Source organism: Pezoporus flaviventris, unplaced genomic scaffold (genome assembly GCF_033815535.1).
Source record: "Pezoporus flaviventris isolate CSIRO_AGI_PZ_B2104156 unplaced genomic scaffold, CSIRO_AGI_Pfla_v1 ptg000002l, whole genome shotgun sequence".
Lineage (NCBI taxonomy): Eukaryota > Metazoa > Chordata > Aves > Psittaciformes > Psittacidae > Pezoporus > Pezoporus flaviventris.
The window spans coordinates 2,800,057-2,819,372 of NW_026892550.1; the positions used below are offsets into that span (position 1 = coordinate 2,800,057).

The window sequence follows — 19,316 nt, forward strand, 5'->3', positions numbered from 1 at the left end:
CATCGTCTAGTAGGTTTTTTTCGTTGTATTGTTCATTTTTAGTTTAATTTAGGAAACACAGAAAAGGTGCAAACATGAGGCCAGTGAAGACAGGCTAAGAAAGTTGGGGCTGTTCAGCCTGGAGAAGAGAAGCTGCATGGAGGCCTCATAGCAGCTTCCAGTGTGTGAAGGGGGCCTACAAGGATGCTGGACAGGGACTCTTCCTTAGGGACTGTAGCAATAAGACAAGGGGTGATGGGTTCAAACTTAAACAGGAGAAGTTTAGGTTAGATATGAAGAAGTTCTTCACTGTGAGGGTGGTGAGGCACTGGAATGGGGTTGCCCAACAAATAGTGAATGCTCCATCCCCGGCAGTGTTCAAGGCCAGGCTGGACAAAGCCTTGGGTGACATGGTCTACTGGGAGGTGTCCCTGCCCATGAAAGGGGATTGGAACTGGATGATCTTAAGGTCATTTCCAACCCAATCCATTCTATGATTTTATGTTTCTATGATTCTACGAGGCTGTGTTCTGCTTCATGCACTCAAAGTGATGTACAGAAGGAATGGAACATTTGTGACCCAAGGTTTGTGATCCAAACCATATCCTGAAAAATCTGTAACGGCTTTGTATTCCCATTTTAAATGTCATGACACTACACTTCCATTCATGGATATATGCCATTGTGGCATAAGCACTGATGTCCTACATATATGTATGTAGGACATATGATGGTGTTTAAGCTCTTGTGTTGCTCCCAGGACTCTCAGATGAGACCTTCAGTAAGCCATGGACACTGGAAATGCAGCAGTGTCTACAGAGCCAGGGACAGGCAGGATGCCCAAGAGAAAGAGGGGGGTTGCATGATCTCTTTGCACTGTTGAGCTGGGATTGCATAGACGATTTGAAGCCTGTGTGATGTCTTACTGAAAGCTGCTGGACTGAGTAAATACAGTTAAGTTCTGACAAGTGATCATTTAAAAGCAGTTTCATAAGACACCATTTAACATCTCTCTTACTGCCTGCAGGTTCCAAGGAAGGTTTTCTAAGCCTTGATGTGGGATCTCAAAGCCATCATGCTCTTAGTTTGCACTGCTCAGGCTGCACTTTCCCCTGGGTTAGTCTGTTTGTAGAGGCACCTGTGCTGAGCTGCTGCTCACAGTAACGCTGCCCAACTGAAACTTTCTGTTGTGGGTTGTGGTGTGGGATGGAGCAGAGACCAGGGCCCTCAAGCCTGTCTGATTTGTCTTAGTTTTGGTTTTGTAAGTATAAGAAGTCGGCTGAAAAGCATTGAAAACAATGTAGTCTGCTTCATTTTTTTCAGGATTTGTGTTTTTGTGGTTGATTGCAATCTTGGATTTAGATTTTCCTGCTGCTGATAAGGTTATAAATCTCAGTAGTTGACATCTGAGCCACCAAGTAACTCAGTCCATCCTCTAACAGACAAGTTGAACTAGATACATGTACAGCTAAACACCACTTAGCAGGAACATGTAGGTGGCAATAACAGTTCATTTGTCAGGAGTCTCAGGAACCTGAACTCAGAGCTCCATGTGGATTCATCATTAAGTTTTAAGTGTGCATAGGGTCCTTTTTCTGGTCCCCTTTCCTAATCTCTCCTTGTCTTTGTTTGAGGGTGGTGATGCCTCTGCTTTCTTCAGTGCTCTTTTTCCTCACTCAGGAGTTACATGCCTTTCTGTATGTTTCCAAGGATACTTCCCATGGCTTTCCTTAGCCTTTGCTTATCTGATGAGGGAGTTTCAGGTCACACGGTAACTGCTTTTCTCATTATTTACTTGGGCAAACATCATGTATTTATGCTACTGATGACGTTTGTGAGCTGTTGTAAACTGCCAACTGCAGGCTGCCTGTATTGTCCTATGGTGTAACTGGGGAGGTTTTCAAGTGCTTTCCTGTATCTACTCTTTGCAGTGAGAATACCGTGAGCAGCACTGCAGCTTGCTCCCATGTAAGACAAATAATGACTTTCTCTGCTCTCGAAGCATCTAGTTAAAGACATTGTAAGATCTCTTTGCTATTTCTGCCACTCTGTCAAATAGGCTTGTACAAATATGGCCAGTGTCTTCATTGGTAGGGGAACCCTGCTCCATAGGGTCACATACACCTCCTTGCCTTAGGAAGTCAGTTTAAGAAAACACACCTCCAGCAGATGGAAAGGCCACAACGTGGTACCCCACTTATACACAAGGAAGGGAAGTAAGTACCAATTTACTTCCTTCTGAAGTTGCATTTTTGGAAGTCAGGAAATTAATGCCTCTGAAAACATAGTAAATTGTGAGTTGACAGAGCAAAGAGATGGTTTTGGTTTTCTCAGTGATCATTCCCAAATCTGTGCTTGAACTCCATACCTTCCTCACCCACCCACTGGAAAGTGGTTGTACAAACTAAGTTGAATAGCTCTAAACAAAGTTTCCTGGTATCAAACATGAAAGATAAGAACTCCGAAGAAGCGTTCCTGCCACATTTTGAGTAAAAAATGATTAATCTCTGATGTAAATGCTGTAAATGAGCCATACCAGGTTCTCATCTAGCAGAAGTGAGTTACAGCTCTCATTTAGATAAATGATAGCCAATTTTCTAAGGCCATAAATAGCAATTATTGTTCCTGTGTTTCCTGATTACCTTGTTCCAAACCTTTCACATCTGTACCAATAGTCATCTACATGCTACGCATTTTACAATGCTAGGCACAGACATTAATGATGTTACTTACCCTTTAGCGTAAATGTATCTTTTTCCATTCCTCACTAGCAAAGGGATCCACACTGACTGTAATAAAGCTAATTCTGCTCATCTGTTCCTCCCAGTAAAACTGCCAAAGCATTACAATTCTGACTGGGGAAACAAATTCAGCCACAGATCTTTCTGAGCAGAAAGACTTGCAGATCTGCCTGGAGTCAATGGGGTTCTATGCAGGTATAAAGATTCCTCTGTGAAACGCTAAATGTGATGTGTCTCCTCTTCCAGTAAACCTGTGTGCTGCTTGGCTTTATGAAAGAACAGCTGTATATGACAAAGGCAAGTTAAAGCTGTGTACATGCAGCAGGGCACAAAACCAAGGTTAAAACTGCTGTTAAAGGTTTGATTGCGGCTAAACTGCTGTTACAACTGCTGAGCTTAAATGAAGGCTTCTGCATTTCAAGTTTGTCTGTCCCTGCTTCACCAGGTCACCTGGATCAGGTACTTCATTCTTCTAATGCCTCTTTTTTATCTGTAAATGGTGCAAAAGGTGACTCTGGAGATTTGCCCTGCCCATGCTGTGCCCCTGAATCACGGAATCATAGAACTGAAGCTGACTTCTGCTACCAGTTTCCCCCTTGTCCTGTCACTACCATCCCTGATGAAGAGTCGTTTCCCCCCCCCCCTCCAGCATCCTTGTAGCCCCCTTCAGATACTGGAAGGCTGCTATGAGGTCTCCACACAGCCTTCTCTTCTCCAGGCTGAACAGCCCCAACTTCCTCAGCCTGTCTTCATACGGGAGGTGCTCCAGTCCCCTGATCATCCTCGTGGCCTCCTCTGGACTTGTTCCAACAGTTCCATGTCCTTTTTATGCTGAGGACACCGGAACTGTACACAGTGCTCCAAGTGAGGTCTCACGAGAGCAGAGTAGAGGGGCAGGATCACCTCCTTTGACCTGCTGGTCATGCTCCTTCTGATGCATCTCCTTCTCGTGTCTACCCTGGTAACTTGTCCAAGCCTATTTCTGTAGAGACCAAGAGGCTGAAATCAGTGAAAATCACCTGAGTGCAATGCCTTGAGCTGCATCTCAAATTTGCCACATACCTGTGGAATCAGAGCTCAGTGTAAAGCAGTTGTTTGAAGTAGTTGTTATTACAGTTTAATTAAATCAAGGTATTTCAGCTCTTGGCCAGCACTGCCATCCAACACGGAAGCTGACAGGGTGCTTAATGGTTGTATTTAATAACCAGAACACCAAGATGAAAGCACCAGGGTGAGGACTGGGAGGTTTGGATTCTCTTTCCAGCCTTTCCACCAGCTTCTCTGGTGATTCACATCTTGCCAGGAACATGGTGGTGCAGCTGAGCTCTTCCATCTCATCTGCAGCTTTTTAACCTTCACATGTTATAGCTGCTGGCCCTTCACATATGCTGGTGGAAATGAGCTGAGGGAGGAGGTTACAGCCTTGTCAGATGTGCTGGTGGCTTTCCATCTGTATCTGTTTCCTATCCTGGTCACAAAAAACTAATAAATAGGAAACCATAAATAAGTACAGAGCCATAAATCTGTGGGAAAGCTTTGGGAAAAGACCAGCAGTGATCCTCATCCCCAGATAAGTTCATGTCCTTTATTTCAAAAAGCTTAATTTACAGTTGAGAGCAATGAAGTGCTATTTCAGCCAGTTATTTCTGGCAAAGGGTTAGGCATTGATCCCTATTAACTTTAAGGAACCTCTGATTTGATTTCAGAGTGCTGCAGCACACTGCCTGCTTGGCTCTGCTCCTGGCAATCGCTCCTGCTTGGAATGGAAGAATTTGGCATAAATCCCGATTTCCACAAGTGACTGACACCTCCAGGAGTCCTGAGTGCCTGCAGAAGCCTGCATTGCATAACATGGTGAGGACCACTTGTCTCACAGTCGAGCTTCATCATAGGATTGATGCTCAACAAACACCAGGCAAAATCACAGACCCTCAGCTCCCAGAGCTTTTCCTCTTGCACTGACAGCTCAGGTCCTTGCTGTTTCTGTACTTGAGGTATGAGAATCTTAAATAAACCCAGATTCTCAGCAGGGGGAATGTGGAATAAATGGGACATTGTATTTTGGGGGGTTTTCTCCAAAGGCTATGGGGAAAAGTGGAAATCTGTGTGGGATGGAGGGGAGATTTGAAAGAAACCTTTAAAATGAAATAGGATTTCCTACAACTCACAATGAAACTTTTCACAGCAGTGTCCTGAGCACTCACCTAACAAACAGCTGAAATAAAGCTGTTTTCCCCAAAGCTAAGTGCTTCCAAACCATCTGCTTTATAAATTCAGCTCCACAGGCTGAATCACAGTTACTGATACCACTGTGCTGTGTGAGAAGCATACTGGCTGTGATACCTCTTGCTCATAGCTAAACTTCTTCCCTCTAAATGTTTCTTTTGGAATTGCATTATATCAGTCTCTACTGATGCTATTTCTGAGCCACAGTAGCAAAACCTTCCCTGTTGTAGTCAGCAGAAATGATGATTTCTATTTCTCTTCACTCCCTCGCATCAGTGATACGTCAGCAGTACATAACACATCAATGTACCATGGTGTATATGTACAGATCCTTCTCAGAGTGTTAATCAGAAATCTGAAGTCTGTATTTCTATATTTATTTCAGTTCATGTGTAACTGAAGTCTGTGCCTCAAGAGCACTATGGGAGAAGCTGTGTGAGTTCTTTGCACCAGCTCAGTTCTTCCCTACCTGCCTTCAGCCTTTCTGAATCCATCTCTCGTGCTTAAAAATAGATCACTCTGCTTTGCTCAGCTTCACCCCACTAATGCTTCCTGGCTTGCTTTGCACTCCCATGTTGCTGCAACATGAAGCAGCTGGTTGTGACTCTGGCTGTGAGTCACCCAGGGGAGGTGGTGTGTGACCACTGAGATGTGAGACCTCCCAGCAGCATGCAAGGGTTGGCTCTTTTGACCATTTCACAGAGGAAAGGAGATGCTTTGATACTGTAGCTTTAAGCAAGTGCAGATTAAGGCACCGTTCAGGATGCACTCAGCTCAGGTGGGTTTCCCTTCAGCAGCAACATCTGTGCATGCACTGAGGTTCCTTAGAAGTACCCTCAAAATGAGAGGATTGTATGGAAGGAGCTTTGTGGCATCTCTCCTATGGAGCCAGGCTGAGAGAGCTGGGCTGGTTCAGCCTCGAGAAGAGAAGGCTCCTGAAGGGGAGACCTCAGAGCAGCTCCAGTGCCTAAAGGGGCTACAGGAAGCCTGGAGAGGGGCTTTGGACAAAGGCCTGTAGGGACAGGACAAGGAGAATGGCTTTAACCTGCCAGAAGGGAGACTGAGATGAGCTCTTAGGCAGAAGCTCTTCCCTGTGAGGGTGCTGAGGCGCTGGCACAGGGTGCCCAGAGAAGCTGTGGCTGCCCCATCCCTGGCAGTGTTCAAGGGCAGGTTGGACACAGGGGCTTGGAGCAAGCTGCTCTAGTGGAAGGTGTCCCTGCCCGTGGCAGGGGATTGTAACTGGATGAGTTTTGACGTCCCTTCCAACCCAAACCATTCCATGATGATTCTATGATTAAAGGAAACCCCTCTCAAATCTGACAGAGAAGCTGATGCCGCTCAGCTCCTGCCTTCTGGTGTGTTTACGTCTCATGTTTTATTCTTCTTTTTTCTAGCTCAGCAAACGAAGCAATGAGCCCGCACACAGCACCCATGCTCACTTAGCAGTGCTGCTGTGCTGAACCTGGTGCTGCGCCTGCGGTCAGGGTGTTTTGTCACCCAGCCCGAGCAGAGCCGGTGCTGCCTGTGGTGCAGCTGTGAACAGGGGTCTCACTGTGCACCGGTGCACAGCCTGCCTTTCATCTTTCCACACCATGCTCAAAGCAGCAAGAAGCACCAGTTGGTGGGGAAAAAGAGGTTGAGACAACGCCCCTAAGCTGGTGTTATAAAATCATAGAATCCCAAGCTGGTTTGGGTTGGAAGGGACCTTAAAGCTCATCCAGTTCCAACCCCTGCCATGGGCAGGGACAACTTTCACTAGAGCAGCTTTCTCCAAGCCCCTGTTTCCAACCTGGCCTTGAACACTGCCAGGGATGGGGCAGCCACAGCTTCTCTGGGCACCCTGTGCCAGCGCCTCAGCACCCTCATATTGAGGTTTTTCTCCTTATCTTCTAACCTGCACTATTCCAAGTAACTTTATGTCCCTTTCCAGGTACCTGTGACTCTCACCCACTGGTAAAACTGCTGAGAGCAGCTGAAGGAATAAGGGTATTTGCCCTATGCTATGGAAGGCCTAATACTTAATCACAGTCTTGTGTTAGCTTTGCCAAACCTCAGGCTAACGATGAATCTCTCTCGAAACTGGAAATTGTTTCTAATGTGTTTCATTTTTCAAGAAGTAAGTGAACACATGAGAATTCCCTGCATTTCCCTCTGTGGGATGTAACATCAGGCATTCCATCACTCCTAGGAGTAAATGAGCTCCCTACTGAGTTATTCATGAGCAATTCTCAGCCAGGCTGATGTATATCTGATCCCTTCCTGAGGAATAAATCAAGCATCTCCCTTCATGCTGAGTGCTGGCACATCACTGAATTCTCTGGGACTCTACATAGCAGAAAAGAATCAACCCAAGCCTGAATCTGTCCCACATCTCCAGTGAGGTTGGTTTAGCTCTCAAACCAGCTTTCTCATTCTGCCTCTGAGCTCTGATGCTCTTCTATATTCTGCCTCCTAAAACTCATTTTTCTATCCTGCCCATACATAATAAATCATGATCAGGCAGGATATAGCACACTGCACTACATCTCTGTCTGATTGTATCACTCCATCCCCAGGGCTTTCGTGCTCTTCCCTTCTCATTGCTCTGCTATATGGGTTGTGTCTACAGCAGCTTTACAGATTGTAAATATTGGGGCTAATATCCAGCTTCTCTGTGAATCACTTTGTGTGCTCTGGGGTGAGTAAAACACCTGGGGAGCAGAAAGAACAGCTTCTACTAATGGGACTGGTAGGAGTAAGATACATGTTCTCAACCTAAAAGCACCTTACCTTTAGGCTGAGGGATCACAACTGGAGCTCTGCAGCAGTGGTGCATCGAGATTGATCCCTCCAGGGTATCAGTCCTCCTGCTATTACTTTCGCTTTTATAGGGTGCCTTTGGTGAACTTACAAGATGCACGAGTTTAAAGGACATCAGCATGGAGAGTTTCTAAACCAGGTTAATCCCCTCTCTGTGAATGTGCAGGTACCTTGTAGGTGCTGGGTGAAGGAAGAGCTTTGAAACATGCTGCTCAAAGCTGGGAGGCCTGGAAGGATGATCTGGAGTGACAGTCATGCTCAATTAGCAAGAAAACTGGTGTTAAGGAAGATGGGAAGCACTTCCCTAACAATGGAGGAAAGGGATAGAGGTAGGAAAGAGGGAAGAGAAGGCAAAAGAGGACAAAAAAGAGCCATGTCCAAACATTGAGTCTGAAAGGGCCTGTTCATGCTGGAGTGTGACATGGGTCAAAATAATGATGATGCATTGGGAGAGTCAGGAATCAGCCAGCCTGGCCTGTATGAAATGAGCCTTGACAGGCTTCAGGGCTTTAAAGGCAGAACCCCCCAAAATTCCAAGCTCTTTTGAATGTTTCCATGAAAACACAAGGCTGTTAACCTGTCTGGGCTGGGAAATCAAAGTCTGAGCTTTTTCTGAGCAACACTATCTAGTACAAGCCTAGCCCATGTCAGAGGGCTGGAACCGGATGATCTTAAGGTCCTTTTCAACCCAAACCATTCTATGATTCTATAAAACCAGGCTCACATTCCTTCTGCATTTGATTGGAGACAATGTAGGTTGTATAGGTGGCTGTAGCATCATCCTGAGGACAATCCCTGCTGTGTCACACTGTCCCGCTGCAAGTTTGCGATGGAAGAGTGGGTAATGCGAATTAGCTGTGATTCCTTTTTCCCCACAGGCTTCCAAAACAGGTTAGAGGGGTAAAGGCTTTGTATAAATGGGTGATTATTCACAAGGAAAGGGATTCTCATGAAACATGTAAGGTGTTAGTGAGTAAGAAAGGTGCTTTAACCAGAAGGTGTTTTCTGTGAGGCTTTGTGATGGGTGAAATGAAGGGAGCAGCAGAGCGTAAAGACCAGGTCCCAGCCCTTTCCAGGGGGGTGGGAGGGTTGGGGGGAGAGTTCAGCCTCCATCCCAGGGGTGAAGGGGGTGTTTTCGTGGTGCTTGGAGAGGGGAAAAAGATTTCTGTGGGTTTAGACAGTGATTTATTTATTCACATGCTCCTAAGCTCAGTAATAAAGTGTTTGTTAAAGAGAAGTGTCTTTATCAAACCCATATATTGAAGTTTTCTTTAAAATCAAGTATGCCTTAGCAGTATGCTGTTTCTTTGTGCTTCCCAGCCCAGCGATTGTGAAAAGTGAGGTTTTAAACCCATTTCTCAAGCTAGCCCAGAAGTTCCTGCTGGGTTTAAGCCCAGTTCTTTAATGTTCTTATTTCAGCCTGGATTGCAAAGGACTTTTTGCCTGTGTAAAGCCCCCATTCTCAGAGAGAGCAGCACCTTGAGATCAGTCCCATGAGGTGCTTAATCGAGTTTTTGCAATTCTTAATGTTTTTAAGTTGTTTGAGAACCCCTTTGTATATTTTATGGCTCCTTCTGGATTTAGTGGCAGGGAGTGATCCAGGTCGGAAAAGGCAGAATGAAGGAGGGGAGTGGGTTTGTGCACACTCTTCAGCCCAAGGCAGGAATCTTTTTGTTTCAGTGAATATTCTGCAGGCAATAAGCAAGTGAGGGCCTAAAAAGGGGGGAAAAAATACCCAAAACCACATCTTTTCACTAGAATTTCTCTACCAGTGTAGCCAAGGGTATGAGCCAGGGTAGACGGCGATTGAACAGGCAGCAAGATAGACACTAACAGATAGACTTTATTGAGTGCGTGCACAACTAAGCAAAGCAAAACAAAGCAGTGATGTCCAGGCTCCAAAAACAAGATCTCACCAATGCACTGGCCAGGTGCACTGGGAGTCTTGGGAACCTGGAGATAGATGCTGCAAAGGTCCATGTGGATTCAGCTCCTTTAAGTCCAAGGTGATTACATTCTGCTCATCTTTTATCATCTTTCCAAGTCTTTGAGGCTGGTAACACCACTGCCATCTTCAGTGAGTGGTTTCCAGGCTCTAGCATGATGTTCCCTTCTCTTCACTTCCAAAGACACAGTCCTTGGCTTTCCTTTTCTCCTTTTCTGCTTAAGGAGTCTTATATCACACAAGAGCAGCATCTTGACATTAGCATGTGAGGATGGGAGGTTCAAACACAATAGTTACTTATTACTATTATTACTTATAATAGTTACTTATGCTAACTTTTGCTTTTTTACTGTGAGGTTGATGAAACACTGGTGCAGGTTGCCCAGAGAGGTTGTGGAGTCTCTATATGTGGAGACAGTCAAAACCCAGCTGGATACAGCCTGGGCAGTCTGGTTTAGGTGGCCCTGCTTGAGCAGAGGGATTGGACTTGATCATCTCAAGAGGTCCCCTCCAACCTCTACCATTCTGTGATTCACGCCAACCACAAGCTGCTTGGCCTGCCCTTCCCTCCTGGATGGCCCTCTTATACCAGAGGAGGCCATCCCTCACATCAAGGTCTGGCATGGCATGTGTCCCCACCGCTCAACGCCTACTGGGTTGCAGCCAACAGCGGAGCTAAAGGTTCTTCTTGGTGGCAAACACAGAGGCCAACCCAGTCTTGCCCTTGACTATGGCAGGAGGCGTTTGGCCAACCTCAGTCCTTGCACCTCTTTGTCAATGCAGAGTTTCACCTGCCTCATCCAGTAACAAGTCACTACCATGGCAAAGCACACACAGATTTGCATTAGCAGGATAACTACTACAGGGTGCAGCAGCGCATTGAAGATGCTGGTGGCAGTGGGGGACCAGCCAAAGAAAATTTCCCACCAATGATGTTCTCCCACCCTCTTTATTCGTTCCATTACCTGCTTTATAACATTACCATCGTGATGTACAGTTATTAGGATCTTTCTAGCTTCTGCCTTAGCATCTTCTAGCAGCTGCTGTAAATTTGCATGCTCTAACATCTCTTTTACAAGTGACAAATCCATACCGATAGGGGTTGGGGTTATACTACGATACAAGGTGTAGTTTCTTATTAGCAACTGGCTAGTGAATACAGGTGGCTTATACACAAAATCACAGCCTCTAATAACAGCTACATTGCAAGCACACATATTTGAGTTGTTAAACACGCTCTGGTTATAGACTTCATTGATCTGCACGTATTTACACATTGTTCTGAAGCACACGCACCCTTTCCCTACGTACACCAACACGGTCTTATTGCTGCTCTGGGGATTGATCTCAAAGTGGCACACCCCCTCTCTGGTGTCAAAGCAAACGTCACTTGCTTTAAGGGCATCATCTTCACATATGAATCCCAGCCCCCTTTCGAAAATGCAGGCTTCCAAATCTACCGACTGCCATTTCCCATCAGACACCCTCGCCCACATGCGGTGGTCCAGGGGGTAGACCACAGACCCATTTGTGTTAACCCCCAGGGCCACAACAGGGTAGACCTTTTCGATGCGAGCCTCTGTCACAGTGAGGACGTAGGTGATGACTGCATTGAGGACCTGGTCATGGGTGAAGTTGACAAGCCTCCACCAGGCTTGGAGCTTCCGCTCCTTTTCTGTGGCTGCATCCCACACGATCTTTCGGATCTCGGTGGGGAGGATACCGTTGTCCCCATCTCTCAGGATACCTGCAACGACACTCTGCACCCACATCTGGGCCTGGATGCAGCTAAGAGCAAGAGAGATGTTATTTTGTTCGATGCCCAACGCTCGCAACAGCATCTGGTGGTCTTTCTCGTTTATTTGTTCCCAGGTAGGCAGCACCTCTGACACGAGCCACTGCCCCATCCCAAGGCTGGCCAGGGATGAATTCAAGGGGTTGAGGAGCCCCTGCACGCCCGAGGTGACAGCCTCCAGCTTGTTGGTCAAAACCTCAACGTTCATAGTGTTGAGGACCCCCATCCCAGCAGCTCCTCCTCCCAGTGCTGTGGCCAGCAGGTCTCTCCTGGCCCGGGTGCCCTGGATGGAGCGGCTGTGGAGCCATGCCAGCCAGCCTGTGTGGAGCGTGGAGAGGAAGGGGGCACAGTGAGGTCTGACAGATGAAATGTTAACGGTGGACAGGGACAACACCACCTTCTTCAGTGATCGGACAGGCCCCGTCAACAGCTCTTGGATGTGATTTTGCTTGACTACGTAAGGGCCTATTTTGGAAATGAAGGGGCGTAAGACAGCAATGATGGTAAACTCCTTCTTAAATCCATCAGGACCTCCTATCCACCACTTCCCTCCAAGCTCAGAGGACATGTCTATGCTTAGGCTTCCTCGACACCATACCTGGAGGTTTATGACCAGGTGTGGACAGTTTCCATAATCCTGATTATACCATGAAGCTTCTGCACCTAATTCAGATCTATTAAGCGTTTTGGTCTCACGGAGGCATTTTACTGGCATGACCCACTCGCGGCCATGAGGGGCAGTGATGGTCATGATGGTGCCATCAGTTTGCATTGGGTCAGTTACACTTTCTTGGGAATATTCAATTTCCAATTTTACCTGGTTGCCAACTTCAGCGTATGGGGCTGCGTGCCAGGCCAAGAAATGGCACTTGGAGATCTTGACGGCAGCAAAGGAGTGTGTCGTGGTGCTAATCTGGAATTTAAAGGACAGCCCCACGCTGTTTTGTGCCCAGAGGCAGACCACAAAGACTGGCTGGACCAAAGTAAAATTGCACCAGCAGTCCCATTTTTCTGCAGCACAGCTCTTTTTCTGATTCTTCTTAGTTTTTACTTCGGTTACGGAGATCTGACTTACTCGCTGGTGAGTGGATCCATTGATAACCCTGCAGCCTACCTTTATGTGTTGTCCCACCGTCCCCAGCAGCTGTGGAAGTCTGTTTGTGCTATCCCAGCTCCATTCATTTTCCAAGTACACCTCCGACCCGTGCATCACCACCGTTGACAGATTTAAGCCTTTGTTAGAATTTAACCCCATGCTTCCTGTGTATTTTATGTGAGCTTGAGACCAGGGCCAATCAGTCTCAGTTTTTGTGTACCTCCTAACCCTGTGCTGGACCCATGTGTCGAGATGCCTTTCTAAGTGGGAACGACTGACTTTTTGCCTGGGGTGCTGATGGGTTGGTTGGGCACATTGAGTGCTCAGGGCTATGCACATACCAGAGAGCAAAGCAAATCCTGCAACCACAAATCTGAAAGCATTTTCCCCATAGCGCAAACAGGGTTGGTGACGCCACGAAGCTCGCCCTTCCCGCTGGTCACAATCGCCTTCCATTTTCCTTTATCTGCAAAACATAAACAAGACGGGCTCTCCAGCCCCGTTAGTTTCCCTTCCATGCTTTTAATTGTGAAGAATGGAACCACTTTTCCTGCCTTTTTGCCCCCTTTCTGATTTCTACCTGGTACATGGAGGGGCTGGCCTTGTTCACCACCCTAATGGGCCCCATCCACTGGGGTTCCAGCACCTGGTTCTTCTCTCTAACCTCCCGATACATTACCAGGTCCCCTGTGTTCCACTCCATGGGGCGCAGCAGCGCTCCCAGCTGCTTATCCATCTTGGGGATGTTGGTGTCCTGGCCTGGGGCAAGCTGGTGGTACATAGCCAACAGGGTCCTCAGTATGTCCTGCACCCACTTGTCCATCAGCACACGGGGCTGCACTTCATCCGGTGGCTCCCCTCTTTGCCACCAGTGTCCCAACAGCTTCGGGTCTCCTGCAGGAGGTAGCTTCTGGGGAGAAGGTGCTTGAGATGCCATTGTCCCCCGTAAGGCCAGCAGGACCAGTGGGAGCTTCTGATCCCAGTCTTTCCTTTGGCTCACCAGCTTCCTCAGCGCTGTCTTCAGGGGCTGGTTGGGTGCTTCTGCCAAGCCAGGCTTCTGGAAATGGCCAGTGATGTGAAGCTTCTGCTTGATGCCCAGGGCCTGGCACACTCCTTTTGTGACTTCTGTGATGAAGCGCTGGCCGTGGTCCGAGTCAATCTCCTTTGGAACTCCCCAGCGTGATAAGATGTGCTCCACCAGAATATTAGCGGTTGCGCTGGGTGTGTTGTTTCGAGCTGGAAATGCTTCCACCCAGTTGGTGAAGGTATCACTGATCACTAAGCAATACCTATTGCCTTGGGCTGTTTGGGGCAAAGGACCAATAAACTCCATCTGCAACTTGCTCCACGGCCCAGAAACCCTCTGATGACCCAGGAGGGCCTTGGTCTTTTTGATGTCAGGATTGTTGGCCGCGCAAGTCAAGCAGTTGCTGACGTACCTCTCCACATCCTCTCTCATCTCAGGCCACCACCCAGCGCTCTGCAGCCTCACCATGGTCTTGTCTGTCCCCAAATGCCCTTGCTCATGAGCCAGAGCCACCAGCTCTGTCCGGACCAGCTCAGGCACCACCCAGACTGGGAAGTCTGCCCCTTCCCTTCTTGCCAGGACCAGACCAGAGACATCCTTCCACACCTTGCATCCTTTATACACCCTGCCCTGCGCTAACTCCCGGACGCTGGGGTCTTGTGCCTGCAAGCCCGGCAGGTCCACCCTCTCCCAGTGTCTGCTGGGAGCCACCAAGATGGAGGTATTCTCCATGGGCTTGCTGGTCTTCCACATCAGCCCTTCCTTTGCACCTTGCTTGGCTTTAGCATCCGCCTCCTTGTTCCACTTGGCCTCCTCTGTTCCCTTCTTGTGCCCCTTCACTTTAATGATCTGGGTTGGGTGCGCTCTCTGCTCCGCCAGCCTCGCGAGGTACAGCAGCTTTTTGGCGTAGGTGACAGGCTTGCCGTCAGCAGACTGCATGTCCCTCTCCCTCCAGAGCGGCAACCACTTGAGTGCTGCTCTCACCATCCATCCCGAGTCTGAGAACACGGCCAGGAGCTGGTCTGCTGCTGTGTTCTCAAGGGCGGCCGTCACGGCCACCAGCTCAGCAGCCTGGATGGAGTGAGGCAGGCACTTCCCCTTCACCACCTCCCCGGTACCCTGGTTGACCGCAGCGTAGCCTGTGTAGGGCACCCCTTGCTCGTAGTAGTTGGACCCATCTACGAACCACACAACATAGCCTCTGTCCTTGGCCTCCTGCAGGCTGAGGCTGCTCTCAAACAGGGGTGCCCGGTGCAGCTTGGGCTCAGGCAGGAAACCCCCTGGTTCCTCCACATCCCTCTCTCCACTGATCACCACCCTATAGGCACCGGGCGAAGGGTACCCAGGCACCCTCTTGTCGGTCAATGCCAGCGCCCAGTTGGCCATTCTGGGGCGGCACAGGGGACCCTCGTCCCCCTTCTCTGACAAGAGATACCTCACTGGGGCATGGGAGGTCCTCAGCAGCACTGGGGCCGAGCCCACCAGGTACTCCCAGTGCTGCAGAGCCCAGGTCAAGGTTAAAACCTCCCTCTCGTATTCACTGAACTGCTGTTCAGCCGGCGTCAGCAGGCGCGATGCATGGGCAACAGGGAGGAGATGGGCACCTTGCTGCTGGCCCAAGGTAGCCTGCAGCCCTCTCCCCGTGCTGGCCAGCTGTAGGACATAGGGTCTGTCCCCGTGGGGACGCACCAGCACAGGGGCTTGTGCCACGCTCTCCTTTAAGGACTTCACCGCCTCATCCTGCTCTGGCCCCCATTCCCAGGGGGTGTCCTTCTTCAGGAGGTGGCAAAGGGGGGCAGCTTTCTCTGCATAACCCTCAACAAACTCCCTGCAGAACCTTAGGAGAGCCAGGAAGGACCTCAGGGTGGTGGCATCGGCTGGCGCCGGCACCTTCTGTATTAGCTGGACCCTCTGCTTCTCCAGCGAGCGGCCTTCCTCCCCTAGGGTCACCCCCAGGTAGGAAACCTCCTTCCAGCATAGCTGGGCTTTCATGGGGCTGATCTTGAAGCCTGTCTTCTGCACAGCCTCCAGCACCTCCGCCAGCACCTCCAGGTTCTCCTCCTTTGTCCGGGTATGGATGAGGATGTCACCAGCACAGGACATCACGCTGTCCCGATGGCTGAGCTTCTCCCACATCCTCACCACGTGTGTGTGGCAGATGGCAGAGGTGTTCTGGAAGCCCGGGGGCACCCTGGTGAAGGCAAATTGCCGTCCTCGGATGGTGAAGGCAAACTTATGCCAGCATTCAGGATGCAGGGGGATGGCAAAGGATGGGCTGGTGAGGCTGAGCACTGAGAACCACTCGGATCCCCGGGAGATGGCTGACATGATGCCAGGGTACTTGGCCCCTGTGGAGGTGTGCAGTGGGGTGACACAGTGCAGGGCACTGAAGTTGACTGTCAGCTTCCATGTTTTCCCATCAGCTTTCCTCAAGGGCCACACTGGGGCATTGCTGGTGCTCTGCAGCTCCACCAACACCCCCTGCTCCAGCAAGGTTTTGACTGTGCCCCACAGGCTGGCCTCAGCCTCAGCCGGGTACCAGGGCTGCGGCTGAGGAGGGGGATCCGGCCCTTTCACTGCTACAACAGCATCAATGTGCCCACAATCCAGCTTGCTCCTTGCCCAGACCCGGGGAAACTGCTCCGTGACCCGTTTCACCCTGGGTTCCCACTCAGGGTGCACCAGGAGCTCAGGGGCTTTCACTGACATCACCCTATGGCTCGCCGGGATGACGGGCACATCGCTCTGGGGGCAATGCAACAGCGCTTGGTTTGCCAAGTCCACCATCACCCCCATCTTTGTCAGGGTGGAGATGGCCAAAACACCCGTTTTTTCCCCTTTCATTTCCATTTTCCCAAATCTCTCAGACCCTTTGGCAGTGCCAATTTCAAAGGGCACGGGCCCCGTGAAGGCCACTGAGGATTTTTGGCCATTGGGCCCTATCAGTTCAATAATTTCACAAGTTTGGAAGGTCCTGGCTTCGCCAGGGGCCAGATTCAAAATGGAATAAGTGGCACCAGTATCAATTCTCATCACTTGTCCAAGCACCCCTCCTCCAATAGTTATATCAACTATCAGGCGCCCCCACGCGTCGGTCTTAATCGGTGCCACAAAGAGGGGCGATGCGGGTGCCTGGCAGCCCTATTGCTGAGCCTTAGACCCCGGGTCGATGGGGTGGGAGCTGCTGTGCTTTTTGGCCTCGTGCAGGGCCAGTTTACGGAAGAGCTCCGCATCCGGCAAGCCATCGATGTCCTCCTGCTTCTCATACTTTATCAAGCGCTTCCGCAGCTCGGCGCGCCAAGGGTTGGACTTCTGGAACCTCAGCCCTTGCTGGTTCTCCTTCCCTGGACCGCCTTTGCCATCGGGATCTTTCCGGTTGTCCCCTTGCATTTTTCTCATCCCTGCGTTTTGGTAGGGCATGGCTGAGGTTTTCCCTTTCTTCCCCCCCGGCATGTACCCTGGGAACGCCTGCTTCTGCAGCTCAAAGTTCTGGGTCAGGATCTGCTCCAGCTCCAACAATGGCTTTCTAGCTGCATCCCCCCCAGCAATCACCCGCAGTGGGGGGGTCAAACCCACCACCAACGGCTCCTTGAACTCAGGCCTGTCAAAATCAATGGGGGACTCCTTCGACCCGGGCAGCCCAGCCATCTGATAGAGCATCTTTTTACGGTTAACATAAGCATCGGGCCGCTCCTCGGGGCTTTGCTTCTCCTGGTGGAACAGCACTAAGGGGTTAATCTCTGGGAAGAACACCTTGAGCACGGCCAACTGGACATCCCCGATGTCCTGGACGTTCCCCATCTGCACATCCCCCGGCAGCGCAGCAAAATCATCCGGTTTCATGCACTTCCTCACCACGTCTATCAGGTCACTCACTAAGTTGCCACTCTGGCACCGGGGCAGCCGCTGGGCCCTGGACAGCCAGTTGACCGCTGTCTCCTTTGTCAATGGCCCCAGCATCTTCCCCACTGTCTTGAGCTGCTCAGGGGTGAACCACAGCACAGCCCTGTTGGTGTCTATGGCCTGCAGAGGCCCATGGCTGGCAGGCTCATCGGGGGGGCTCTTTTTAGGTTTGGAAGCCTCCACCTCCCCTCCTTGCATCTGACACATCTCCTCCCGCAAAGGAGCATAAGGGGACGGCCTGGTGGGGCCGTTGGCACCCCACACATCATCCTCATAGTCATAGTGGGGAGGGTGCGGGTCCAGGGAGTCCTCTCCCTGGCTATTCCCGAACCGGCCCCTCTTGCCTTGGATGGCAGCCACGATACCCCTCGACACCCCCAGCTCCGCCTGCAGCTCCTGGATCTTGGCATGGCACACTTTGTGATCGGGACCGGTGCCGCGGTCCCGCTGGACATCCTGCAGGACCGCCCGCACCGCGCTCTGCGCATCGTGGGTCTCCCCTATCCATTTGCCAACCTCCTTCTCCAGCTCCTCCGTTTTCAGCTTCTCATAGCCCAGCTTGCTCTCCAGCCGGGTGATCTCCACCGCGCTCCGCAGGGAGTCCCCGCACAGACCCTGCACCTCCGCACGCAGGTTGTCCACCTGCACTTTGAGCTCGCCCTTAGCCTGCTCCAAAGTCTGCACGTTCTCGAGAGCCTCCTTCAGCAACTTCGACAACTCCCTGCCCACCATCAACAGCCCCTGCAGAGCCGCTCGCTTCTTGCATTTGTTTGTGGGTTTGGGCTTTTTGGACTCCTCCGACCAGCTCTCCCATTGCTGGCAGAGCTGCTGGTACGCCTCCGGGCCCTGGAAGGACCCTGGGGACCAAACCGGAGGGAGACACTTCTGGAGCACAAACTGCTCCAGCTTCCAATTGCTAACGATATCGGTCATCATAGTGATGGGGACAAGATGTGAGACGGCTCCTTCTCAGGGCGAAACTACCCTAACAAACACCACCAACCCACCCGCAGAGGAAAGCTGCAGCTCCACAACCCAAAAGCCACCCAAAAAGCCACCCAAAAGCCACGCAAAAGCCACCCAAAAGCCACCCAAAAGAAAGGAGGGGATGCAGAACCTGGTAGCAAGGGAAAGGGAAGGTAGGGACGAATGGCGGTGGCCACCGTGACCCACCGCGGTCCCCGGGAGGGGAAGGGGAGGGGATGTGGGAAGGGGTGAAAGGGAGCAGAGGTGTATAGGACCCCAATAATAAGATCTCACCAATCCTTGGATGGATCCTGGCAGTCCTGGGGATCTGGAGAGAGACGAGGCAGAGTTCCGGTCGGTTGAAGCACCTTTAAGGTTAAGGTGGTTGCAGGGTCTCAGCCTGCTGGTTTTTATAGCCATGGCAGGTCGGTTTTGGGGGCTGATAATGCCCCTGTTTACTTCTATGGCGGGTCTCCCTCCTGCACATGTTTCATCTCTCCCCCTGTCTTCCCAAGGACACTATCCTTGTTTTTCTTTACCCTTTTTCGGCACTGATTAGGAAAGCAGGTGCGCTGCCCCTTATCTGTTTTGGGGGGGCCAGGATTAGTCACGCTCGCTTATGCTCACTTCTGCTTGCACCAAATGCCCTCAAGAGGGAGAGCTGGAGCTTGTCCGCTTAGCATCCATCCTCCCCATTCCCCCCAGTGCCCCCCCACTTGCTGTGCACCCCATTAGCACCTGGGGTTTGGGGGGAGATCACACTTGGGGCTCACATCTGACATCTGTAACACACACTGTTCCCCCTAAACCTCCCACCCCAAGCACAGGGGGGGAGAGGA

General features: G+C 50.5%; 1 protein-coding gene across 1 annotated transcript; it reads right to left on the reverse strand.

The window, feature by feature from the left end:
• Positions 1-9,574: 9,574 nt before the first annotated feature.
• Positions 9,575-18,925, reverse strand: LOC133275973 (uncharacterized). The gene is made up of 2 exons (XM_061466332.1): positions 18,772-18,925; positions 9,575-13,047 (listed from the first exon to the last, which is right to left on the reverse strand). The coding sequence occupies exon 2, from the start codon at positions 13,035-13,037 to the stop codon at positions 10,419-10,421; it is 2,619 nt and encodes an 872-aa protein (XP_061322316.1). The 5' UTR covers positions 13,038-13,047; positions 18,772-18,925; the 3' UTR covers positions 9,575-10,418.
• Positions 18,926-19,316: the final 391 nt, after the last annotated feature.